Source organism: Canis aureus, chromosome 18, assembly GCF_053574225.1.
Source record: "Canis aureus isolate CA01 chromosome 18, VMU_Caureus_v.1.0, whole genome shotgun sequence".
In the NCBI taxonomy this organism is placed as follows: domain Eukaryota; kingdom Metazoa; phylum Chordata; class Mammalia; order Carnivora; family Canidae; genus Canis; species Canis aureus.
The window spans coordinates 32,118,741-32,144,279 of NC_135628.1; the positions used below are offsets into that span (position 1 = coordinate 32,118,741).

Sequence of the window (25,539 nt, forward strand, 5' to 3'; positions counted from 1 at the left end):
ACTCAATCTTCTTATCTCTAAAATGAGAAACTTTAATTCCATGAGCTCTAGGGTCTTTTGTTCGAGTAATTTAAAAAATCATGTTTGACAGCATATTTTCATTCTTTATTTATAGTGTTGAAATGTGTATTTGCTGCCAAATGTATAAGCGTTCCATATATACATGTGGAATAACATTAAGTTTGTTGATGTTAAAAAACTACTGGTATATTTTTTGGCATTATTTGGCTCTGAATTCATTCTTCCCATTTTGTTTTAGATCAAGCTGACAGCAGATCTTTTCCCACAGCACCTCGAGGTTTAGTTAAACTGAGAGCTTTAGACGTGGGCCATCTTTTCATTACTTTCAGAATCCAAGACAAGCTTTCTTTGTCAAGTAGCTTTCATTTTTCATCTTCATAATAACTAATGGCATTAAATTGTGCACATATGGATCTACACTGCAACTTACAAGGCTTCTGTTTTCTTTCAGATCTGAGTGATCAGCTGCTGGAGGTGGTCGGCTTGGAAGGAGCCATGGAGATGGGACAAATATACACAGGTCTGAAAAGTGCTGGGAGGCGGCTGGCTCAGTGCTCCTCTGTGCTCATCAGGTAGTTGTTTTTGTACAGTTGAGAAAGGGGAGGGTGATATGATATAAGTACAAGCTAATTAAAACTATGCAGGGCTCTGATAACATTTATCCCATTTGTGGCTCAAATTATCAGTAATTAATATTGATATAGTTCCAAATAATGGGAATTGGCAGATTTTACAAAGTTGTGGTTAGCTATTACTTAGCAGGTTTATTGAAATTTGATATTCTCTTGTTCAGACCATAGATACAATTCTAACATATGAACTTCAGCCCCTCTAAAATGGTTCCCATAAAGCTTAGTTTGCTGAGGCGTGGAGGGTATCTACTGGGCATATTACCCAATGAAAACACTGTTGAGGCACCATTAACGTAAATTCTTTCATACTAAAGTGCACCATTGTTTCTATAAAATCAAATAATCAATTTATTGTAAAGTAAGGTTTTATATATATATATATATATATATATATATATATATATATATATATCACATTTAAACCTTTTCAAGAAACATTTTCCCAGAATTTTACCTTTGGGAAAAAAAAGGTCTACTTTGACCCCAAAGTGAAACCATGGGTTATATAACAGATATAATTGGTGTTATTTGTGTGAAAATGTTGGTACTGGAAAATCTGAGACATCAAACATCTTCCCTTCAGGTTTGTAATGTAGGCTTCCATGAAAACAAGGAGGCTCTTTTGTCTATAAGAATTCTGACTACATCATTAAACATACACTACCTCAAAATAAATAACAATTAAAATTTAAAAAAAAACATAAACCGTACATTTTTCATTTGCCATCCATAATTTTTTAACACCGTCATATTTACCAGGAAGCTCTAAATAGTCCTGTGACCAAGGTACTTTCAGGGTACTCATTAATAGTCAAGAATTGAAGTCCCTTTCAGAAAAGATCAATTTAAAGCCAGCTCTTACCATATTTGCATTCCCTGGTCTCATTATCTTATATAATGTATTTCAGTATTATACTTAAAATGAAATATTTTCCTCCAGGACTAGCAAGTCTCTGCCAATGCAGATCGATGGAGAACCATGGATGCAGACCCCATGCACAGTGAGTACAGAATATTTGAAAGGCTATGTCACTTCATTTTTGCTTTCCAGATATCATGTACTTTTATAATTAACTAATAACATACTCCTATAACTAAATAACCACAACATCTAAGCTTTTGATCTATCACCAAGTACCTTTTTCTTTTTATTATTAATGTGACAGAGCTATTGCATTCAGGTTTGGGGCATTATATGCCCTTGGCAATGATTTAACTTTTGAATGTTTGTGTTAGTCTAAGTACAACTTTTAGATGCCATAATATAAACTCTGAAACTAGACAAAATTAATAAGGATTTTTAAATCTTTTTTGTACTTGTTTCAGAACTCCTTATGAGAAATTTATTTATGGGGCCTTCAGACATAAATCCCCCTGAATCATTACCCATCTGTTTGTTTGTTTGTTTGTTTGTTTGTTGTGTTTTTCCCATCTGTTCTTTTACCTCCATTTGGGGATTTGAGGGCGTCCTTCTCTGTAGGAAACTTCCTGCCATTGTTTTCTCCAGAATGAGATATCATTTAAGTCAGACATTTAGAACCCCCAAAATTCCAATTTCCATTTTTGTAGTGAATATTATTATATTTCAAAAATATGCTAGGCACTGTACTTGGCACCAAGAATAGAAACGTGATCAGCAATGTATACATCATGATCAATAATAGAACAGGTAATAGAACATGATCAATATTGTAATTGTTTTCAAGGAACTCCTATTCAGATAAGAGATTACATATATAAATAAAAGCAGATGTATCATAAATGTAACTTCAGACTACAAGAGTTATGAAAAATTTTTGTTGTTGCTATAAGTGTTGGTAGTGATGATGGTAGTGGTGATGGTGGTGGTGACGGTGGTTGGGATGAACTGGTGGAGGTGCTATCAATGATGTAGTGATGGTGGTTGTGGTGGTGGTGACAATGGTTGTCAAATAGTTTGCCTGATTCTACACTGATGAAAAGTGGTAAGGTAGAAGTTAAAATGCAAGCAGTCTAGCTTTACAGTCTGCACTCTTCATGATTACTCCCCACCATGTATCTCAACCAGAAAACGTCCGGGCCATCCTTGTGATGTTCCTGCTGGAGTGACTTCTGGTAAATCACTTACTGCCTTCCTCCAACTTTAAAGAGTCTATGTCTATGAAAATCGAATTAGTATTTTAGAATAATTTTTAGCCTATTTTACACAAGCACTTCTGAAGATAGTTTTGTTAACTTATCTTTCAATTAGTAACAGGATATTTGGCTACTGATGATCATGATCTATAAAAATTTAAATGAATAATAATTTTATATAACTTATATTTCATTTTATCTCCTTTAAACTCTCTTATTCCTTTAAAACATTTATTCCAGTCTATAGTGGGCCAAGAGCTGTACTAGACTATGGCTCATTATTGTCATTTCACATTCTGGCATACTCTACTTTTTCTAGAACCACATGGAGTTCTGAACTTTAAATTTCACGTTAAATGAAGAGAGTATTTAGTCTTCATAGCATTGGTATGGTTTAACTAAAGAATGTTCTTTGTTTCAATTGAATAGCAAAATGTTTTTTCACACAGAACATAAGAACTGATAGAATGTTAAAATTCTTTGCTGAATTTAAATATCCATTAGCTGATATCCAATTTATGAAGGAATTGCTTTAGATATAATGTTAGAACACAGCAGAAGTTTTGTTTTTCTTTAAGTATAATATATTAAATAGAAAGGCAGATGATAAGTGGGTCTTGATTCTTACATCAATTAATAATTTTTAAAAATAACGTAATGTAAGTACTGGATGGAGATCAACAGTGGTAATGGCTACACAACAGTTAATGTACTTAATACCGTGAAACTGTATACTTTAAAAATGGTGAAAATGTTAAATTTTCTGTTACATATATTTTACCACAATAAAAAGAAAATTGAAAAAAACTAAGGTTATATTTACTTAGAAATTTTACAAATCCAGAGTTAAGATATCACGAAAAGCCAAACCAAAGAGCTTAAAACTTCCAATATATACTTAATAATTATATTTATGACTTTTTAAATTAGCTCACTGTAAAGTAGCCAATAGAAATGTGTAAGTACTCTTATGTTCACATTTTCATAATAGTCACTGAGACTATTTTAGCCATATAACTATTGGCCATGTTAACAAGTGCATCAAATAGAGACAATTAATTGCAGAAGACTTTATATTGAAATAGTTCAAGAAGACCTTTCTTTAGGCTAGATTCCAGAGCCTATTTTTCCCTTTTTGTCTTCTTCCTTCCATAATTCTTCTTCTTGAGCATGTCAAGCATACTGATTCTGTTATCAATATGTTTCTATCATGGGGATGGAAAAAAAAGAGCAGCTTGGGAAGGAAGGAAGAGGAGAGAACAGTTAAATATGAGAGACAATAGACCAGGTCACATTTCATTTTGTATCCGTTCATTACAAGTGATTGGTGCCCAATAAAGTTCTGCTCAGTTAGGAGTAACCTTACTAAGCCTCAAATTCAATATACCTGAAATGGATTCATCACCTGCCTCCCTCTTTTTCCTCCTTGCTAGCAAATACTGACTTCTTAACATTCCAAAATTCTTGCTCCTCCCTTTGCCATACTGACTTAGTGAAACCAGTATGTGCCCATTTCCTAAGCTAGGAATCTGAGAGGCATTCTAAACTTCTCTCAAAACTCTCAAATTCAAATGCCATGTCCACCTACCAATACAACATCTTTCTGGAATATTTTCCTTTCTTTCATTCCCACTACCACTTTCCTAGATTTCACCCACTTCATTTCTCTCACACTCTTGGCAATAACCATATCAGTCCTGCCCCATCTCCATTTTTTCCCCTTTAAATCCTTCCTTTACCTTTCTACTAGAAGGATCATGATAAAATACTAAGCTCACCATGATATTCTTCTACTTAAAATCACTTAATTTCTTTCTGATAAAATATAATCTGAATCAGGCTTCCTATTTCACCAATATCATCCTTTACTTCTTTTTAATCTCTTCATACACTTCCCTCATGTCCAAATAAGCTTTTCTTCTTCTTTAGTTGAGTCACACAACCTAGCCTGGGACTCATTTCATGCTGTCTGTCCTCTCTAATAAAGCCTTTCCTGAGCGATGCCACTTCCCCTACCCCATCTCTAACCCCAGCTAGTCTGAAAGCCCAGCCTCAGTGCATCATACTTGTATCAAAGCACTAATGATATTGCATTGAAATTATGAGCTTATCTGCCATCTCCTTGATAGGCATAGGGTTATTGAGGTCATGTGCCATGATTTTGATGATCTTTATACCCCTGGAAGCATAGCACTGTGCCTTACACATAATTACACTGCCAATGCCAAGTGCATTTTGAGTTTGTGAATTTCTTAAATACTTCTTGAGGTAGTATAACAATTTTAAAAAATGCTTTCTACTAAACCTTCTTTCACTGAACATAATGTAGGTTGGCTAGCAATTCATTCACATATTTTTCATATATAAATACATGTAAAAGTTATTTTGAGTTATCTTTATTCACTACATTCTCAAAGCAAAGAATTTTAATGTATCAAAGAAGAAATACATCCTTAACCTTCAAAACTTTAATCTTTCTGTTTCTTGTTATGGTATAGTTAAGATTCTTTGGGCCACTTCTCTCTGCATTATCAATTATGTATTTATTTTACATATTATAAAGATTGTATTCTGTTAATACTTTGAAATATGAATAGTCATGTGAATCATTACTTGTGATACTTTTATGAAAATAATGCCAAAGAGGTTGTAATGCTATATCACTTCGGGGGCTTCACCTATGATTGAGATGAAGGAATTCTTGAAATTCTCTTCTGTGTGGTACAGAACGGGAAGGAAGTCATGAACAGATCATAAGCTAAATGGTGAAATGACCATGGATAAAACATGAAGACTTCTCAAAAGGGTAGCTGAAGTCAAAGCAACTTCTGGAAAGCATTTACATGTATTTTAGTCTTTCTTTGCTTTTTTTTTTTTTTTTTTTTTTTACTTACCTCTCAGCACCCTAAACCCACTTGCCCAATCTCATCTTCCAAAGTTGAATACCTTCAACACACAACTCAGCTCTGACCCGGTCCTCAGCCAATTCCCACCAAATCTGGTTGTCTTGTTGCCTTCAGCTTGATCCCTAGTATTTCTGAGGCAGACACTTGGCCATCTAGTGTCCTAAGAGCAATTATCTCCCCCTGTCCCATTTCTACTGGGTAGGCCATTCTTTGAGATGCTATTTTTTTTACTTGAATGTCAGTTTTCTCCCCTGGCACTAGAATCTACTTGATTCAGACACTGGCTACTTGCCTAGCCTTTGCTTTAACCCTCCTTTAGGAAGACTATCTTTTTCCTATTGCTCTAGATGCTGCAGTTATCTGAAGCTTATTTTAATTTTGACTTGCTTTTGCTAAGAGAATATATCCAGCACAACTTTAAATGCAAAGTCTTTAAAAAGCGGAACAGTGTTCTTTTGTCCATTAAATTTTTATTTTGTATGTTGTCTGTTGTTGTAATTATTAAAAATAATCATAATTTAAGAGTATTATTTAGTCTGAAATTATTTGCTAAATACACATTAATCTCAGACCATTAAGATAGAAAATGAAAAATTTTTTAAACTAAAATTTTTCCAGTTCTAGAAATTTAGTGTCAACTAGATGAAGGCTGATAGAAGACATTTGGATGTCCTGGAAACGACGTTTGGAAGTTTGGAGGAAACCATGTTAACAATGCCTAACATGTATTAAATGCTTACCACCAACCAGTTTCTGTTCTGTATGTTTATATTTATTATTTATTTAATCCTCACAAAAGTCCTAAGAAGTTAGTAAGGTTATTACAATCCCCATATGATACATTAAACACAAACAAATAAACACAAACGATCCAGATAAATCAAGCCAGTTTTCCAAGGCCACACAGTAAGAGGTAGAGCAGGTCATTGGGCTCAAATGCCTTTTTTCTTAATTATGATGCTTTGCTGCCTCGCTCATTCGCTCTTTTGGCCCTTAATGTAGCTCTAATATTAGTAATCAATGACAACTCTATCATTTATAACAGAATTCAAATTGTTTTCAGCTTATTTACATTTTTCTCTTAATATATTATCTTTTGCTTCCCAGCGTAGCCAAGGCCATCCATCACATCGCTACCAAGATGTCTACTGAATGACAATGATCATTTTACTCCTGGATGTCAGTGTTCAGTGCCTCCTTATCTCACACAGAATAAAGTTCAGAATCCTTGCAGTGGCATTAAATAATTCTCCCAAGGCTGCCATGCTTCATAGGGACCATCTCTTAGGAGCTTTCTACTCCTACCTATTAATTTTGAGCCTAAAATCCCCATTTCCTATTTTATGTTTTAGTAATAAACTCATTCTTCTGGCCTCCAACAAATCTGTGGTTTCTTCCAGCACTTCTGTAGGATGGACCCATGGTTGGCATTTCTTTCAGTCAACTTATGGTTTATTATTTTGATATACTTACTTTTCCATTTTATTCAGATTGCCTGAATTAATTATTCTGTCCTGTTGGGATATATGTATTTTTATAATTTACTACAAATTCTTTCTGAAAGGCAATGAGATATAAATACATATAAACTAAAAATAAAATAAAATTCCTTCTTCAAAGCCAAGCCTAGCAGCAATTTCCTCATGAAGCCTTTTTAACTCCCCATCTGTCTGAAATATTTGTCTTATCCTTTGTACTTCTGTGGCTCTCTGTTGATATCTTCTTAATGCCATGGCAATGCACAGCCTTGTATTTCGGCTATGCATGTATGTATCCCACTCTTCTGACTTAATTGTAAGTATTTTAAGATTCATCCTTAGTTCCCCTTCATATCTCACATAGTGTCTTTTACATAATGTGGTTTCTGATGAGATATCCACAGTCATTTGAATCATTGCTTCACAATACGTAATGCATCATTTTCTCAGGCTGCTTTTTTTTTTTTTTTGTCTTTGTCTTTATTTTTCAGTACTTTGATTTTGATGAGTTTGGGCATGGATTTATTTGTATTTATTCTGTTTTAGTTTCTCTGAGCTTCATGAACCTTTAAGTTTATGGCTTTGCCAAGTTAGAGTTTTCAGCCATTATTTCTTCAGATATTAGTTTAAGCACCGCACTCTCTCTTTTCCTTCTGAAATTCTGATGACTTGTTTATGATACTTTATGTATTAATTGTAGATCTCTGAGTCTGATATATTGTTTTATTTCCTCTTTGTTCTTTCTGTTTTTCATACTGGATAAAGTTTATTTACCTATATTCAAGTTCACTGACTTTTTCCTCTTTTATCTCCATTCTGTTCTTGAGCCCAATAAAGTAATCTTTGTTTTACTTCAGTCATTGTATTTTTCAGTCACAAATTTCAAACTGGTTCCTCTTTTTAATATCCTATATTTCTCAGCCAATAGTTTCTAGCTTTCATTTCAGGAGTATCAATCATTACTTCTTGAAGAATGGTTTATGAGCTCCTCTACGGACTTATGTGACAACTCTAACGCTTGGATCATCTCAGGTTTTGCATCTTTGGCTGTCTTTCCCCTTGCGCATTTTTGAGATTTTCCTGGATCATCATATGTTGAGAAATTTAGAATTGTATATTGAACATTTGAAATATCATGTTATGAAATTCTGGGTTTTGCTTAATTCTTATGGAGAATGTTGATTTGTCATTGTTGTTGCTATTTTAGCAGGTCATTGATTCAGTTAGGTTCAGATCACAAATCCTGAGCTGCTTCCTGTGAGTTTTGTTTCCAATGTTAGTTCAACTTTCTAGGTCTTCACAGTGTTATTCAGATTCATTCTACGTGTACAAGATCCATAGGCTGGTATGGAACCTGGATGGTGGTCTACCCCCAGTTTTTTTCTTTAGGTTGTCAGTATGCTTCTTAAGGACAAATCTGTGTGTACGCAGGAGGTTGTATGAAACTTTAAGGAATAGCTTTTTTGTGCTCTCCCTCTCCTCCAAGATCTTTGGCTAGGATATGTGAGGGGAGGGGGGGGAACTCATCTTGGTTCCTTGGCACATTCTGCTCTTAACTTTCTTCTCCAGTCTACCTACTACCATCTGCTTTCAGCATCCTCAGATAGCTGTTCTATGTGTCCTATGTAGGATTTATAGTTGCCATTAAGGGAAGAGACAGGGTGGAGTTTGCTTACTTCTTGACTAGAACTTAAACTGTCACCACTCTCCTTAGGTGTTATTGTGTATGGCTATTTTAAAATTCATCTGAAAAAAAATTTAAAAATGAAATAAATAAAATCCATCTGAATTGTCCTCATCAGGTTGGCATGTTATTGGTCAGATTGTTTATCTGCCAACATGGAAACTTCCCAGCATAATCTCCATTTCCATATTCCTTCCACACAAAAAAATGTTAAGTCTAAGAAATGCACTAAACCTTGAGTCTTAAATCTTATTTATTGAGAAAACTTCATAAATTATTTTTTCCATTCTTGTGTCCTGCATTAAGTAGTTAAGAAAGCATTTACCTTGTCTGATTGAAAATATTGGATCAAAAAGTTACAGTTTTCTACTTAAAGGTAAGGATAAAGTTTTAGGTGTTTCTCTAGGCTAGGAATGATGTGGATGACTACATGAGTTAATTTTTTTAGATTACTTTGTAGGAGAACATATATTAAGACTACTGCAAGTAAGTTATGTGGCTGTATGGGAGTTATGTGGCTGTATAGGAGGCTATGGAGACTATGGAGATGTGATTGGTTAAATGTCTAACTAAGGTCACCAAGCAAAAAAGTTATAAGATTGGGTCTGTTCCTAACTTGTTTTTCTACTCCCAAACTGGTCATAAGGTGATTAAGCTTGTCTGCCTAAGGATAAAAAGTTCAGAGAAGAAATACAATGTCTCTGAAGCTTTCTGTAATGCATAATATTGAGTAAAGGAGTCTAAGTGTAAAACAAGCAGCTAGGCAATAAGATTTCTTGGCACTTTGACTTTCTCTAGCAGCTGTAACCACAGCAAACAGTGTAGGACACTTGTTTTGAGAAGCAAAATAAACCTTTTTTAAGAAAAGATTGTTTAATGGCTCTTTCAACCTACTCATAAAGTTAAATACCATGACAATCTTTTCTATGTGGGAATACTATTTAAAGGAGCATTTCACATAATGTTATATTAGAAAATGTAATGGCGGATCCCTGGGTGGCACAGCGGTTTGGCGCCTGCCTTTGGCCCAGGGCGCGATCCTGGAGACCCTGGATCGAATCCCACATCGGGCTCCCGGTGCATGAAGCCTGCTTCTCCCTCTGCCTGTGTCTCTGCCTCTCTCTCTCTCTCTCTCTCTCTCTCTCTCTGTGACTATCATAAATAAATAAAAAATTAAAAAAAAAAAAGAAAATGTAATGGTATTGGAGGGAATGCTCTTCTCTATAGTTTATATGCTTATACCTCTCTTGATTGCTACAGATATAACAAATATGGGTATAGGCAAACTGTGCATGGACCTGGATTTCCTGACTAGAATGTACTAAAGCCTAACTATAAACAGTACTTGAGAATACTTATGAAGAGAATGGGGCAAATTTAGGAAGTAGGAAAATAGCTGAAACTTACTTATCTCTATGGTAGATGGATCCCCTTATACCTACCACCTAAATTAACTTATCACAGACCTGGAAACAAAAAAATTGATTAGAGGTGAAATAGTTTTACCATTCTTTATTATAGAATCACAACCATCTTATTAAAACTTCTTTATATTAGCTTTCTATCTGAAACCCATTCTAAAGATTAATATGTTAAAGGTTATTTTGAACAAGCTAACATCTACAACTGAAATAGTAAACTTTTCTAGCACCTTAGCAGGAATTCAGTGTAGTCTAGGGTTAAAAATATTTTTCACTCCTTAAAAGCAATGTTATATGGGATTTCTATAAGGAGGGAAAGGGAAAAAAAAAAAAAACTACTTAGGAAGATTACCCATGCAAAATAAGTATATGCCAATGGTTAGAAAACAAGAATAAAGGCCAGAGTCCAAGGTTTCATATTTGTTATATTAGTGACCACTACACTTCAGACAATTATTTAATTTTCTTGAAACTATTTCCTTATTCCTAAAATCAGCTATCTACAAATCTCAAGGTAGTATTGAAGAGTTGTTAAAAATTACTGTACATCATATTTTGCAACAGTATTAATTATTTTATGGTGTATATTAAGTATTGTTATATTTAATAATGCACTTGGATTTACTTCTTTTTTATTGTTTAAACTAGCTTCCATGTTATCTTAAGCCATACAGGGAAAAAAGTTAAACCAATGTTATTTTATGATGGGACAAAATTTGATATCTTTTTGAGATTTGGCCGTAGTGTTATAGAAAATGTAGCAAACACTTTTTTTTATTTTCCCATAATCATTTATTGATAAACTTATATCGGAAAAAGATATCATTTCCCCATAACATTTAGCATCTTTAATTATGATCTAAAAGGAAAATTATATTAAAACTCATCCAAATAGAATGGTGCTATGAAAGTTATCTGCAGATTTACGTAACTCTTGAATCTCCCAAGACTCATGCGTTAAATAGATTAACTTTAAATAGTATTAAATAATATTTAACGCACCAGGTTGACTTTTTTTAGAAATTATTCTTGTTTTGAAAATTTAATAAAATACTTTCTCATTAAAAATGATGCAGCTATTGTAACTCGACGCTTGCTGACTTTGTAAACACACTGTTTTAAAGGAATCTTAAACTGCTCTAATGGCTTTGTTTAGAAAGGGATGGGCAAAGCATAGTGATGAAAGAACATGCATAGTTTTAGTGATAGGAGAAAAGGGGTAACCTATTAATTATTAGTAGGAAAATGCTTAACCAGTATACATAGATATTGAATATTTTCTTAGTGTGCCTGGAAATTGCATTTTGTCTAATATTTAAATACACAATAGGAGTGTTAAAGAAGGAAATACCATCATTTGTTATTTAATGAGTCTAAATGTAGATACTTTGAAGAATAGAAAATTAACTAACAATATCATACCATCTTAAAATATATTTGAGTAAGCAGACTGCTTTTGTAGAAGATATATTTTTTAAGGTGTGATAGTGAGACTCCAAATGCAGTTAAATAAAGCATAAACTAAAAGCATCTTTTACTTAAGATTTCAATGGTAACTGCTTTTGCATAAATTTGCATTTCCAAGCCTTTTTTTTTTTTTTCAAAGACTGGCATGTTAATGTTTAGTTGGGCATTATTTTGTGTGTTCCCCTGTTACTTATGCATTAATTAGTTTTGTTTACCTGTGCATAATTTTTCCTAATTTCACAACAGTTGTTGTTTTTGTAATTGACAATGCAATTTACTGCATGTGTGCATTCTGGCCCCCAAACAAGAATGTTAAGGTGTAAAGCACCAATCTCTTCATTTCAGATTGTTAAAAAAAAAGGATTGGTTGTGACTAATTTCCAATTAATTTGCAGTGGTTATGGGGAATAAAACAATTGTACCTACTAATTAAATTTTAAAATATTCCAAAGTGTCATCTTTGGGTGTCTGTGGAATATATAATTTCCATTTTGGTTCATTGCTGGATCTGTAACACCCATGAGCTTGACAGCTCTATTAATTTAAAGGCTCAGTAATACCTATTAGTACAAAACATGAAAAAAAATACCATTAATCATTTATTTTAATTTTGCAGCTCTGTCATTTTCTCAGTATGTTTTAAAATTATGATGACACCATAAGGTGCACAAATCGACCTGGGTGAAGGGGAAACGGATCACACTACTTAGGAGAGATACTGAAGTACATTATTAGAGCTTAATTAATGCCAAACTGATTAGATTTGATTGCATTTTGCACTAAAATATTTTAAACAATTTTTTCTTACCATATTATATTTTTTAAAAGTTACCCAAATATTAAATATTATGTTTATGGTTGGACTTAGCTTTTTTGTACTTTTCTATCTACATTCTACCTAAATACTATGAAATAATCATAAATTGTTCTTTCTTTTTTTCATATTGAAATCTGAATTATTCTAGTTTTTAGTTTAAACTTAGAAAAGTTTGTTTCACTTCAGTTGATAATGTCTCTCATATTCATATGCTTTGATAATAACTCAAACCCAAAATTGGACACAATGTCCAAAACCCAAATTGGATACAATGTCCAAAAACATAAAGGATGAAAAGTTGAAATAAGAAATATACTAAGAATGCAATACCTTACACATGTCTATTGATGTGATCCAGGATTGTTAAACATGCTAAAAATGGTCAAATTGTATGCACTTAGACTTTTGTCATTAGATTTTAAGAGGACTAATAGTTATTTTATTTATATATACATCTAGTTCAAAATTGAAGACATCATTTAGAATGGGTAATTATTAGTGTCTCCTAGTTGATGGGCATCATCAAACTAATACACAGACTTGACTTCTTTCCAGAACACTTAGAGGTCTCCCTTCTGGTAGATACAAACTATGGAATCACAAGGCCTAACTTGTCTCCCACATTTGCCTTGGGTTCATATCTTATCCAGCTGTTCATTTCCTTTGACTTTATTATTAAAATTAAAAAATATAGCTAACATATTCTAAGTTTTTTAGGAAACATACTGTAGTGTTGAAAGTTTTAAGAGTAATGAACAGAGAACAGGGTCCAGTGTTTCATAGAGATAGTCACTGGATGGCTTACCCATTTCAAACAGAAATTTTAATATAAAAAAATTCATAATAAACATACACTAAGTATAATGTAATAGTATTTGTTTATTTTCTTGGATATCTAGAACATAATCGCACATATTTCATTTGAGAAGACTTTAAAAAAAATTTTTGTATATTGTTTTAATTGGAGTTTGATTTGCCAACATATAGTATAACACCCAGTGTTCATCTCATCAAGTGCCTCCCTCAGTGCCCGTCACCCAGTCATCCCAACCCCCAACCCACTTCCCCTTCCACTACTCCTTGTTCGTTCCCAGAATTAGGAGTCTCTCCTGTTCTGTCACCCTCTCTGATATTTCCCACTCATTTTCTCTCCTTTCTCTTATAATCCCTTTCACTATTTTTTATATTCCCCAAACGAATGAAACCAAGACTTTAAAAATTTAAAAAAAAAAAAATGTTAACATATCACGTTGTTTATACACATGACACAATTCCATGGGTTGAATTAAATGGATATTATTAAAGATGATTTAAATAAAAGAATACAACTATTTCATCTAAGCCAAATCAAGAATATTAGCAAATCATTTTTCCATTTCTTCAACAAATATTTATTGAATTCCTTCTCTATGAAGTTTCTGATATTTTGTCCTAGTGTTAAAATGGAGACAAAACAAAATAAAACATACAAGACCATGGCTTCACACAAAACTTCAGTAATGATGAGGAGGTCTGTGAGTGAAAGGTTTGTGGTACTATCAGCTGTGATACTATGATATTATTAGAGGGTATCATAGAGGGATTTGACCTCATCAAAGGAGGTCTAAGAAGACTTTCAAAGAAGCTCAAAATAGGCCTAAAGGACGGGGAGTATATAGCTAAGCATAAAAAGAAGGAAGAGTGTCCTATGCAGAGGGAACTACATAAGGAAGGAGGGAGCATGTGTACAGGGATCTGAAAGATGACATGATGGATGTGGAACAGAAGGAAAGGAGGTGTGAATCAAGGCTGGATATTCAGTGGGAGTCAGATCTGCAGGACCTTGACACTCACAGGAAGGATAGTTAGCTTTAGTCTAAGAGTCAAGTGGAACTATAAATAGAGTTTAAGCAAGAGAACAATGTGATCAGATGTGCATGCTGATAAGATCATTCTGGGTGGGAAATGGATTGGAAGGGAAGGCAATAACCAGTGAGGAAACTTCTGCAATTGCTTAGGCCTTAAAGTGGTGGAGGTAGAAAGACAAAAAGTTAAGAGATACAGAAAATATTTTAGGGATAATATTGATCAGAATTAGTAATGGATTGGTTATGGGTGTTAAGAAGATACCACAGGTGATCCAGATAGCTGGCCTGAACAACTGAATGAATGATGGAACAATTCATTAAAATAGGAGAATCTGGAAACAATCAAGTTATTTCCTCTCTATCCAATTTAACTCAACTAAATTATGCCCCCTAATCAATGGCCTAGGACATTGTTATGAATGTCAATTATTATTACACTGTGGGACAGCAATTTTTTTTTGAAGATTTTATTTATTTTTTCATGAGAGACACAGAGAGAGGCAGAGACATGGGTAGTAGAGGGAAAAGCAGGCTCCTATCTGGGAGCCCAATGGGAGACTCAATCCCAGGACTCTGGGATCACACCCTAAGCTGAAGGCAGATGCTCAACCACTGAGACATCCAGGCATCCCTAGGATGGCAATTTTTTATGGATGTCAAAATGCTCATTGGATTACCTTGAAATAGTTTAACATTGATGAGAAACTCTTTCAGATCAATGCCATGATGCTCCAAATAGTCAAAGGGTACAGCTGCATCTGGGAATTGGGTCATTAAAGAGGTTTGATCTTACATATCATCAGTATGAGCTTATTGGTCTCCCTTGGTTTAAAAAAAAAAAAAAATTCTGTGGGCTAGTAAATGCCTCACATGGATTTTTTTTCTGGTATTTTCTTTGGGTGGAAATGGAGCCTGGAATGTCACTGGAATCCTCCCAGGTGCTTCTGGCCTCCTCAGAGAGAAGGCAGATGGCCGTAATATGCGATCTCATAATGCCACCCAAGGAATCCTGAAAGCATTGTTATTTCAGAAGGGGGTGAAGAAAATGTGTTTTCCACTGTTCTATATATAATTACACTAAAAATAACGGATAATATTTATTAAGCACTTATATGTAATGCACAGCCTCATTTGTTACTTGTAGTGGTCCTATAAAGTAGGTGTACTGTTATCCTCTTTTAATAAATAGATACTGAGGCTCAAAAATGTGAGATCTTAGGGCACTTGGGTAGCTCAGTTGGTTAGCATTCCACTCTTGATTTCATCTCTGGTCATGATCTCAGGGCTGTGAGATCGAACCCCATGTCCAGCTCTGCACTAGGCATGAAGTCTGCTTAAGATTCTCTCTTCCTCTGCCTCTGCCCCTCCTCTCTTCTCTCTTCTCTCTCTCTCTCTCTCTCTCTCTCTCTCCCTCTCTCTTTAAAAAAAAAAAAAAAAAAAGAGATCCTCTTGCCGGTGGCTAGGCTGACACTCAAACTCTTGCCTCCTGTCCCAAGTCCATGATTTTAACCCTTTAGCTGTGTGAAAAAACCACATAGGAAAGGACATACAAAATATTATTTATTAAGAAAAATATAGTCACAAGTTGTGAATATTATGAATATTCTCTGGCTATAGTCAATGAAGGAAATTTTTTTTTTTAAGATTTTATTCATTCATTCATGAGAGACACAGAGAGAGAGAGAGAGAGAGAGAGGCAGAGACACTGGCAGAAGGGGAAGCAGGCTCCATGCAGGGAGCCAGACGTGGGCCTCGATCCCAGGTCTCCAGGATCAGGCCCTGGGCGGAAGGCAGCGCTAAACCACTGAGCCACCCTGGCTGCCCTGAGGGGAATTTTTTTCTGTTGTTATGTTCTGTTTTTATTTTTGTTTATTTTTTGTTTGCTATTTTGTTTTTTTTGGTTTTTTTCCACATGACCAAAGGTTTGGAGAGGTCCTGGGAAAAGAAAAACAGTTAATAGGTTAAGGTTGTGGGGTATAATCTCTCTATAGAGATATGGAAATCATAAAAAGGTTTTTTAAAATGCTGCTGACCTTCCCTGACAACCAATTTATAACCATAAAATATTTTGGAAAGGACAGCCAAATTTATATCTTAAAAGAGATTTCAAATCCAGGTATAAGTATTTCCTTCCTAATGTAGCCAAAGAGCCTGTCACTTGCAAGAAGAAGTTTCTCTTTTCTCATTACTATGCATATTTAAAATTGCTGTGAATTTCATCAGTGAGTAAATGTCTTAAACCCATTTTTTAAAGATTTTATTGTAAATCTTTACAACAATTTTTCTGAATTTGTTGTTAGATCAAAGACTTTAACATTAAACTTGGCTATTACTATCATTCCAGAAAATAATGACTGGAATCATAAAGAAGCTGGCATAGAGATTTTAGAAAATTGTTATGTTTCCATTGCTTTGCTTTTTGGCAGTTACCGACCTGAAAAATTTAGCATGCTCCTTATTCCCGCTGTCATATGGCTCAGCTACATGCATGAATTCAAAATGGTTTCCATTATTGGAAGGACACCACCATCTTATTCCAGAACCAAGCTAGGTAGCTTTTAATGTTCCAGATAACTTCAAAATTAAGCTTTCCCCACAGATATTTTATGGCATTTATTTTGCTCTGAAAACTCCATTCATTTCTAAGGTAGCTGAATAAATCCAGTGATAGTAAACTCTTAAAGAAAAGAAGCAGGAAAAGAGCATTTTGTTGGCTAGATACAGGGAGAAAATATTAAAAGGAAAATACTACCTGCTGAGGTACTTTCTAAGAATCACAGTATTACTAAGTCTACCTTGGTTCAAAGCAATAGAGATTATACATGTGAGCTGAGCCAAACGTGATCAGTTGATCTCAACCCAAATTGAGAAAGTTCATATATATTATAATTTAGAACTTTTGTAGAATGATTTCTGAATGGTGTCACTTAGTATATCAAAGATACACCATATGAAATTATTTTCACTTTTATCCATCTTCCAGCTATCGATCCATTACATCATGACTTTAAATTAAAAATTCTTTCTTCTACTTTATGCCTCATAATTCTAGATGTAATTATATAGACTATAATTATATCAGGGGTCAACAAGTTATGACCTTTGGGCTAAATCAGACAGCTGCCTTTTTTTGTATAGTGAGAGAGTTAAGATTTTTTTTTTACATTTTTAAATGGTTGAAAAATCAAAAGAAGGATAATATTTCATAGTGTTAAAATTATATGAAATCCAGATTTTAGTTGTCAAACATAAAGTTTTACTGGAATACCACCTGTTTATCTACATGTAGTTGATGGACACTTCTGTGCTACAGTGGCAGAGATGAGTAGTTACAGAGACCCCACAGCCTACAAAACCTAAAATATTTGCTATCTAACAGAAGATGCTGTACGGGAAATGTTTGCCAACCCCTAAATTAAATGAGCACTACCTAAATAGCCTACAGTATATAACTCTCAAATATGATCATTTCTGGATTTAGAACTAGTATAAAAGTTCAGTAGCTTATACCACTTACATGAAAACTCTTGTGATAACCTGAGCCATGACTAGCCTAAATACACATAATTTGAAGGTCTTGCCCTCATTAATAGAAGAGGAATAGGCCACACTGAAGATTGACTGGGAATGTTTATATCACGGTGCTTCTTTCTAGTCTTTCTCCTACCTCTCAGGCCCTTTGTATTCATATTCCTTCACAGGATATCATTCTCCTGATTCACCCTTAAATGTCAACATTCCTCAGAGACACTGGCAGAGGAAGACAAATATCTAATATCTGATATTTGTATTTGCCGCATTGGCCTTCAGTAATCTATTCTGGATGGAATTTTATTATTATTTTATTACTATAGGTTCATCACACCCAAATTTGTCTCAAGACCTGTTCTCCCTTCCGAACACTAGACCTACATATCCAAAAGATACTGAAAACCACCTTCAGAATGTAACACTTAACACAGAGTTTACCAACTTCTTGGTCCCTGCTCCTGCCAAAATGCATCCCCTTCTCTTAAAAAGCATCACCATGCACATAACAAACAAAGCTAAAAGCACAGAGGTCATACTAGAATCTTCATTTTCCAATACTCCAAACGTTCAGTCATGTCCTATAGATTGTGCCTCCTTTCTATCTCTTGAGATCTACCCCCTGCTCCATTCCCATTCCACTGCCACAATTAAAATACATTTTAATTCTTTCCTAGATTATTATATTAACTTCCCATCTGATCTCCCTGCCTCTCATGTGACACCTAACCCTTAATCTATGTTTCCAGAGTAACATTGCTAAGACCTGAGTTTAAATAAATCCTGTCTTTCCACCATGATATAAATGGCATTGTTTCGTGCTCCCTTTGCACCCTGAGAATATCTCTGACACAGTGCATATCACATTCTACCATTGTGTGTGCTATCATCATTAGAATATAAGCACCTTAATTATGTTTAAAAATGTCTTTTCAACTTGGAAGCCCAAGCGCTAAACTGAAATAAGCTAGTACCTAGCGGATTAACAACAGAGCTAATTAAAGTTGGATAAATTAGGTTATTTTTTAGCCATAGGTTTTGGGAGTGAAGATAAGAAGGTGCCGTCCAGTCTGTCAGAATAGTCAACAGACTGTTATTAGCTTTGAGCCTTAGGAAGAGAAGTAAAGTGACAAGAGTAAATAGGCAAGGCTTCTCAAATTTAAAAGTGCATAAGAATCACCTGGGGGATCCTGCTACACAGTAGAAGCTGATTCAGAAAGTCTGAGTTGTGATCCAGGAGTTTGCATTACTAACAATGAAGACAGTTCTCTTGGTTTGTGGACCACATTTGGAAAACCAGAACACTAGAATGCAAGATAATTACCTGCAGAGGGATTTTTGTTTTTGTTAATTTTTTAAATGTTTATACCAAAATAATAAATGCATACTGAAAAAAATTAGAACGTGTAGACTTGCAAGAAAAATAGAAAGCTACTATCCCCTTATTTCTTTGGCACTGGGTTTGTTCTTTGAATTATTTGGCTTTTTTCTTGTTGCTTACTCTATATCTAAAAAATATGCTTGGGGGGATCCCTGGGTGGCTCAGCGGTTTGACGCCTGCCTTTGGCCCGGGGTGCAATCCTGGGGACCCGGGATGGAGTCCCGCATCGGGCTCCCTGCGTGGGGCCTGCTTCTCCCTCTGCCTGTGTCTCTGCCTCTCTCTCTCTCTCTGTACATCTGTCATGAGTAAATAAATTTTTAAAAAAATCTTTAAAAAACATGCTTGGATCTTTTTTTTTTCCACCTATTAGTTTTAGTTGTATTCTATTTACTTCATGTATAGAAAGGCAGTTTTTAACACTTACATTACTCCGTTTAACTTTTTTACTAATAGTGAATATGCACTGAGTGATTTTATGTGCTAGGTAACATTCTGAGCATTTTGTGTGCATTGACTCATTTAGTCCTAACAAGAAACCAATGAAACAGATACTGTTTTAAAGTCTCTATATTATCAATGAGGGAAGTGAATCATAGTCACTTGGCCAAAGTCTCTGCAGATAGGAAGTGGTGGGCCCAGTCAGTCTGATTTTTAACCATTATGCTGTTCTGCTTCTGAACAAAAAAATTAATGATTTTATTTAAATCGAAACAAAATATATAGTCATTGAGATTATGAGTATATTGTCAACTGCAGAACCAAACACACACAATTACATTTTCTTTTCTATAAAGATTTTGGAATCTCTTTTTTTCTCCTCTTTTTAAAGTCATCATCATAATAATTCTCATTTTTAAAAATAGATATCAGTTTATTTATTGAGCCCACTCTTGTCCTTTATTTTTTTATTTATTTTGTTTTAGAGCAGGGGAGGGGCACAGAGGGAAAGAAAGAATCTTAGGTAGGCTCCATACCCAGCACAGAGCCTGACACAGGGCTCCATCTCACAGCCCTGAGATCATGATCTGAACTGAAATCAGGAGTCAGGACTCTTAACCTACTGAACTACCCCAGTGCTACCCACCTCCCCCAACTCTTGTTCTTTATATGGCAAAAGCCTTTTCTCTGGGAGTTTCTTTCTAGGTTTTTTGCAAATCTATCATCCTGGTTCTCAGTTGGATCCCTTGGTTTATTGTTGTTCTTGTTGTTATTATTGTTAATAGACTTGGTTTTTTAGAGTACTTTTAGGTTCACAGCAAAATTGAGAAGTTACAAAGATTTCCCATATACCACCTGCCTACACATGTGCATAACCTCCTTCACCGAAGTGGTACCTTTGTTATGATCACTGAACCTACATTGATAAATAGTCTCCCAAAGTCCATAGTTGACATTAGGGTTCCCTCTTACTGTTGTACAGTCTGGGGGTTTGGACACATGTGTCTATCAATATCATACAGAATATTTTCACTGCCCTAAAAATTCTGTATGGTCCATCTTTTCATTCTTCTTCTGCTATAACCCCTGGCAACCACTAATTTTTTACTTCCCCATAGTTTTGCCTTTTCCAGAATAAAGTAGGTTGAAATCAAACAGTATGCAGCCTTTCCACATTGGCTTCTTTCACTTAGTAATGTATACTTAAGGCTCTTCCGTGTCTTTTCATGGCTTGATGGCTGATTTCTTTTTTAGCATTCAATAATACTCCATTGTCGGGAACTACCATAGTTGATGTATCCATTCATCTACTGAAGGACATGTTGGTTGCTTCAATGTTTTAGTGATAATGAATAAAGCTGCTATAAACATCCATGTGCAGTTTTCTGTGCAAACATGTTTTCAAATCATTTGATTAATACTGAGGAGTGTAATCTCTGAGTCCTATGCTAAGAGTATGTTTAGTTTTATAAGAAACTACCAAACTGCCTTCCTAAGTGGCTGTACCACATTGTCTTCCCACCAGTAATGTATGAGAGTTCCTATTGTTCCACATCCTTGCCAGCATTTGGTGTTGGCAATGTGATCCCCTGTTTTTGTTTGTTTTGTTTTGTTTTGTTTTTAATCTCTTTCTTAGCTCATGCATTTGTTTTGCTCAAATATGTTTTAAAGGGCATACAGAAGGTAAAGTCAATTGTTTTATGACTGAAAATGTCTCCATTGTACCCTTGGTCTTTAATCAATACATTAACTAAGTATAGAATTCTATGATAAAATTAACTTTTCCTCTGGGGTTTGGAGGTGTATCTCCATTTTCTTTTAGCACTAATGTTTTTGAGAAACCTGATGCCATGCTGACTTTTATTTTTTTGGTAAGTCATCAGTTTTTCCTTTCAGAGGGCATTTAAGAATCTTCTTTTTATCCCTGTGCTTTGAAATTTCACAATAATACATGTTTTGAACTGGATGGGAATCAATGTTTCATTAGCAGAAAAAGAGGGAAAGTTCTCCAGGGCAATAGCTGGCACTAGGCACTGAGGTGGGAGTTCAGGAGGAGTGCTGGGAGGTTGGAGTGTCAATTCTCAAACTCAGTTCTTTACTCACCAACATGAGCTGTGTAACACAAGTTACAGAACCCAAACTTGTGCCATATATTGAAAACTAAGGATATTGACACAGACCCTCCAAGGGCTGTGGAAGATAAAATTAAATAATTTAAAAGTTACGAAAAAAATTATACCTTTTCTAGCAAGTCTGAGAACTCCTTGAGGAGAGAACAGATCCACTTCTGTTTTAATTATAATAGAATGCTTTTCTGCTCTTTGTTTTTTTATTTATTGAGGTATAATTGACATACAGCATTATATTAGTTTCAAATGTACAACAATGATAAGACATTTGTATATATTGCAAAATGGTCACCGCAATATCTAGTTAACATCTGTCTCTTTTCAAAGTTAATACAATATTATGGACTATACACATTACATCCCTCTAAATTATTTATTTTATAACTTGAGGTCTTATACTTTTTGATCCTCTTCACACATTTTGCCACCCAACTAAACCCTCTCCAATCTGGCAACCACCAATCTATTCTCTCTATATATATGAATCCTGGAATATTTTTGTTAGTTGTGAGGTTTTTTATATTACACATATAAGTGAAATCATATCGTATTTGTCTTTCTCTAACTTATTTCACCTCATATAATATTTTCAAAATACATCTGTGTTGTCACAAATGCTAGATTTTATTCTTTTTAATGCTGTGTATCATCCCCTTGTACATATATAGCACATAATTTTTGTCCATCCATTCATCAGTGGACACTTAGGTTGTTCCTATTTCTTGCCTATTGTAAATAATACAGCAATAAATATAGGGCTGCATATATCTTTGTAAGTTAGTGTTTTCACCTTCTTCAGATAAATAGATACCCAGTAGTGAAATTTCTGGATCATATGGTAATTCTATTTTTAAATTTTTGAGGAACTTCCATCCTGTTTTTCAGAATGGCTGCACCAATCTACAATCCCACCTGTAGTGCAAGGGTTCCCTTTCTCCATAACCTCACCAACCTTTGTTATTTTTTATCTTTTGGTAATAGTCATTCCGACAGGTGTGAGGTGATATCTCATTGTGGTTTTGATTTCCATTTCCCTGATAATTAGTGATATTGAGCATCGTTTGATCAGCCTATTGGCCATTTGTATTTCTTCTTTGGAAAAATGCCTATTCAGATCCTCTGCTCATTTTTTAACCAGATTGTTCTTTGTTACTGAGTTTTATAAGTTCTTTGTATATTTTGGATATAAGCTCTTTGTCAGATGTATGATTTGCAAATATCTTCTACCATTTAGGTTGTCTTTTTGTTTTGCTAGGCAGAAGCTTTTTAGTTTGATGTCATCCACTTGTTTAATTTTGTTTGCTTTTGTTTCCCTTGCCTTGGAGTCAAATCCAAAAACAGCATTGCTAAAACTAATATCAGGGAGTTTGTTTCTTAAGTTTTCTTCTAGGCATTTTATGGTTTCAGATTTTACATTCAAGTTTTTAATCCACTATTTTTTAAATTTATTTTTGTATGTGTTATAAGACAGTGGCCCAGTTTTATTCTTTTGTATGTGGCAGTTCAGTTTTCCCAGTAGCATGTATTTAACAGACTGTCCTCTTTTTTCTTTTTTTTTTAAATTTTATTTAAATTCAATTAATTAACATATAATGTATTTTTGGTTTCAGAGGTAGAGGTCAGTGATTCATCAGTCTTATATAATATCAAGTGCTTATTACATCCTGTGCCCTCCTTAATGTTCATCAGCCAGTTATCCTGTCTTCCTAAACCTCTCCCTTCCAGTGACCTCAGTTTGTTTCCTATGATTAAGAATCTCTTGGGCAGCCTGGGTGGTTCAGCGGTTTAGCACTACCTTCAGCCCAGAGCCTGATCCTGGAGACCCGGGATTGAGTCCTGTGTGGGGCTCCCTACGTGGAGCCTGCTTCTCCCTCTGCCTGTGCCTCTGTCTCTGTCTGTCTGTCTCTCTCTCTGTCTCTTTCTCTGTATCTCTCATGAATAAATAAATAAAATATTTACAAAAAAAAAAAAAAAAAAACTCTTATGGTTTGTCTCCCTCTCTGATTTTGTCTTATTTTATTTTTTCCTCTCTCTGCTTATGATCCTCTGTTTTGTTTCTTAAGTTCCACATATGAGTTAGATCATATGATAATTATCTTTCTCTGATTGACTTATTTCACTTAGCATAATATCCTCTAGTTCCAACTACATCATTGCAAATGGCAAGATTTCATTTTTTTTTTTTTGATGGCTGACGGTAGTCCATTGTATATATTATATATACCACATCTTCTTTATCCATTCATCTGTTGATGATGAATTTCTGGGCTCTTTCCATAGTTTGGCTATTGTGGACATTGCAGCTATAACACTGGGGTGCGGGTGCCCCTTCATAACACTACATTTCCATCTTTGTGGTAAATACCCAGTAGTGCAATTGTTGGGTCATAGGGTAGCTCTATTTTCAACTTTTTGAGGACCCTCCATACTGTTTTCCAGAGTGGTTGCACCATCTTGCATTCTCAACAAAAGTGTACAATTGTTCCCTTTTCTTTGCATCCTCCTCAATATCTGTCATTTCCTGACTTGCTCATTTTAGCCATTCTAATTGGTGTGAGGTGGTATCTCATTGTGCTTGTTTTTTTTTTTTTTTTTTAAGATTTTATTTATTTATTCATGAAAGACACAGAGTGAGAGTCAGAGACACAGGCAGAGGGAGAAGCAGGCTCCTCGTAGGGAGCCTGATGCAGCACTTGATCCCCAGACCGGGATCACACTCTGAGCTGAATGCACTCTACCCCTGAGCCACCCAGGTTTCTCTCATTGTGGTTTTGATTTGTATTTCCCTGATGCCAAGTGGTGTTGAGCATTTTTTTCATGTGTCTGCTGGCCATTTTTCATGTGTCTGTGGCCATTCTTTGGAGAAATGTCTGCTCATGGAACAGACTGTCCTTTCCCCATTGTGTATTATTGCCTCCTTTGTTGTAAATTTGTTGACCATATATATGTGAGCTTATTTATGGACACTTTATTCTGTTTCACATATTTTATATATGTGAGCTTATTTATGGACACTTTATTCTGTTTCATTGACCCTTTGTGTCAGTTGTCAGTTTTTCTACCGTAATGTTTGTTATACTTCAGCTTTGTAATATACTTTGAGATCAGGGAGTGAAGTTCGTCTGGCTTTGTTCTTATTTCTCAGGATTATTTTTTTACTATTTGTGATTCCAAACATATCTTAGAATTATTTACTCTAGTTCTGTGAAAAATGTCATGGAATAGTGATAGGGTTTGCACTGAATCTATAGATTGCTTCAGGTAGTATGGATATCTTAACAATATTAATTCTTCCAATCCATAAGCGTGAAATATCTTTTCATTGTGTTTTCTTCAATTTCTTTCATTAGTGTCTTACAGTTTTTAGTGTTCAGGTCTTTCATCCAGTTGGTTAAATTTATTCCAAGGTTTTTTTTTTTTTTTTTTGATACAATTGTAAATGGGATTATTTTCTCAATTTCTTTTTTTTTTTTTTTGGTAGTTCATAATTAGTGTATAGAAACACAGAAAAATTTTTGTATATTAATTTGTATCCTGCTACCTTACTGAATTCATTTCTTTAGTACTAACTGTTTTCTTGTTGGAATATTTAGGGTTTTCTATTTTTGGTATCATCTTATCTGCAAATAGTGACCATTTTACTTTTTCATTGTCAATTTGTATACCTTTTATTTC

At 34.6% G+C, this 25,539-nt stretch overlaps 1 protein-coding gene across 7 annotated transcripts in view; it reads left to right on the plus strand.

Moving 5' to 3' along the window:
* Window positions 1-25,539, plus strand: part of DGKB (diacylglycerol kinase beta) — a 695,680-nt gene that overhangs the window by 656,743 nt on the left and 13,398 nt on the right. For all 7 annotated transcript variants that reach the window (XM_077856707.1, XM_077856709.1, XM_077856712.1 and 4 more), the window contains 2 exons: window positions 473-593; window positions 1,594-1,654. In XM_077856707.1, the coding sequence (XP_077712833.1) occupies window positions 473-593; window positions 1,594-1,654 (182 nt within the window). The remainder of the gene's footprint in view (window positions 1-472; window positions 594-1,593; window positions 1,655-25,539) is intronic.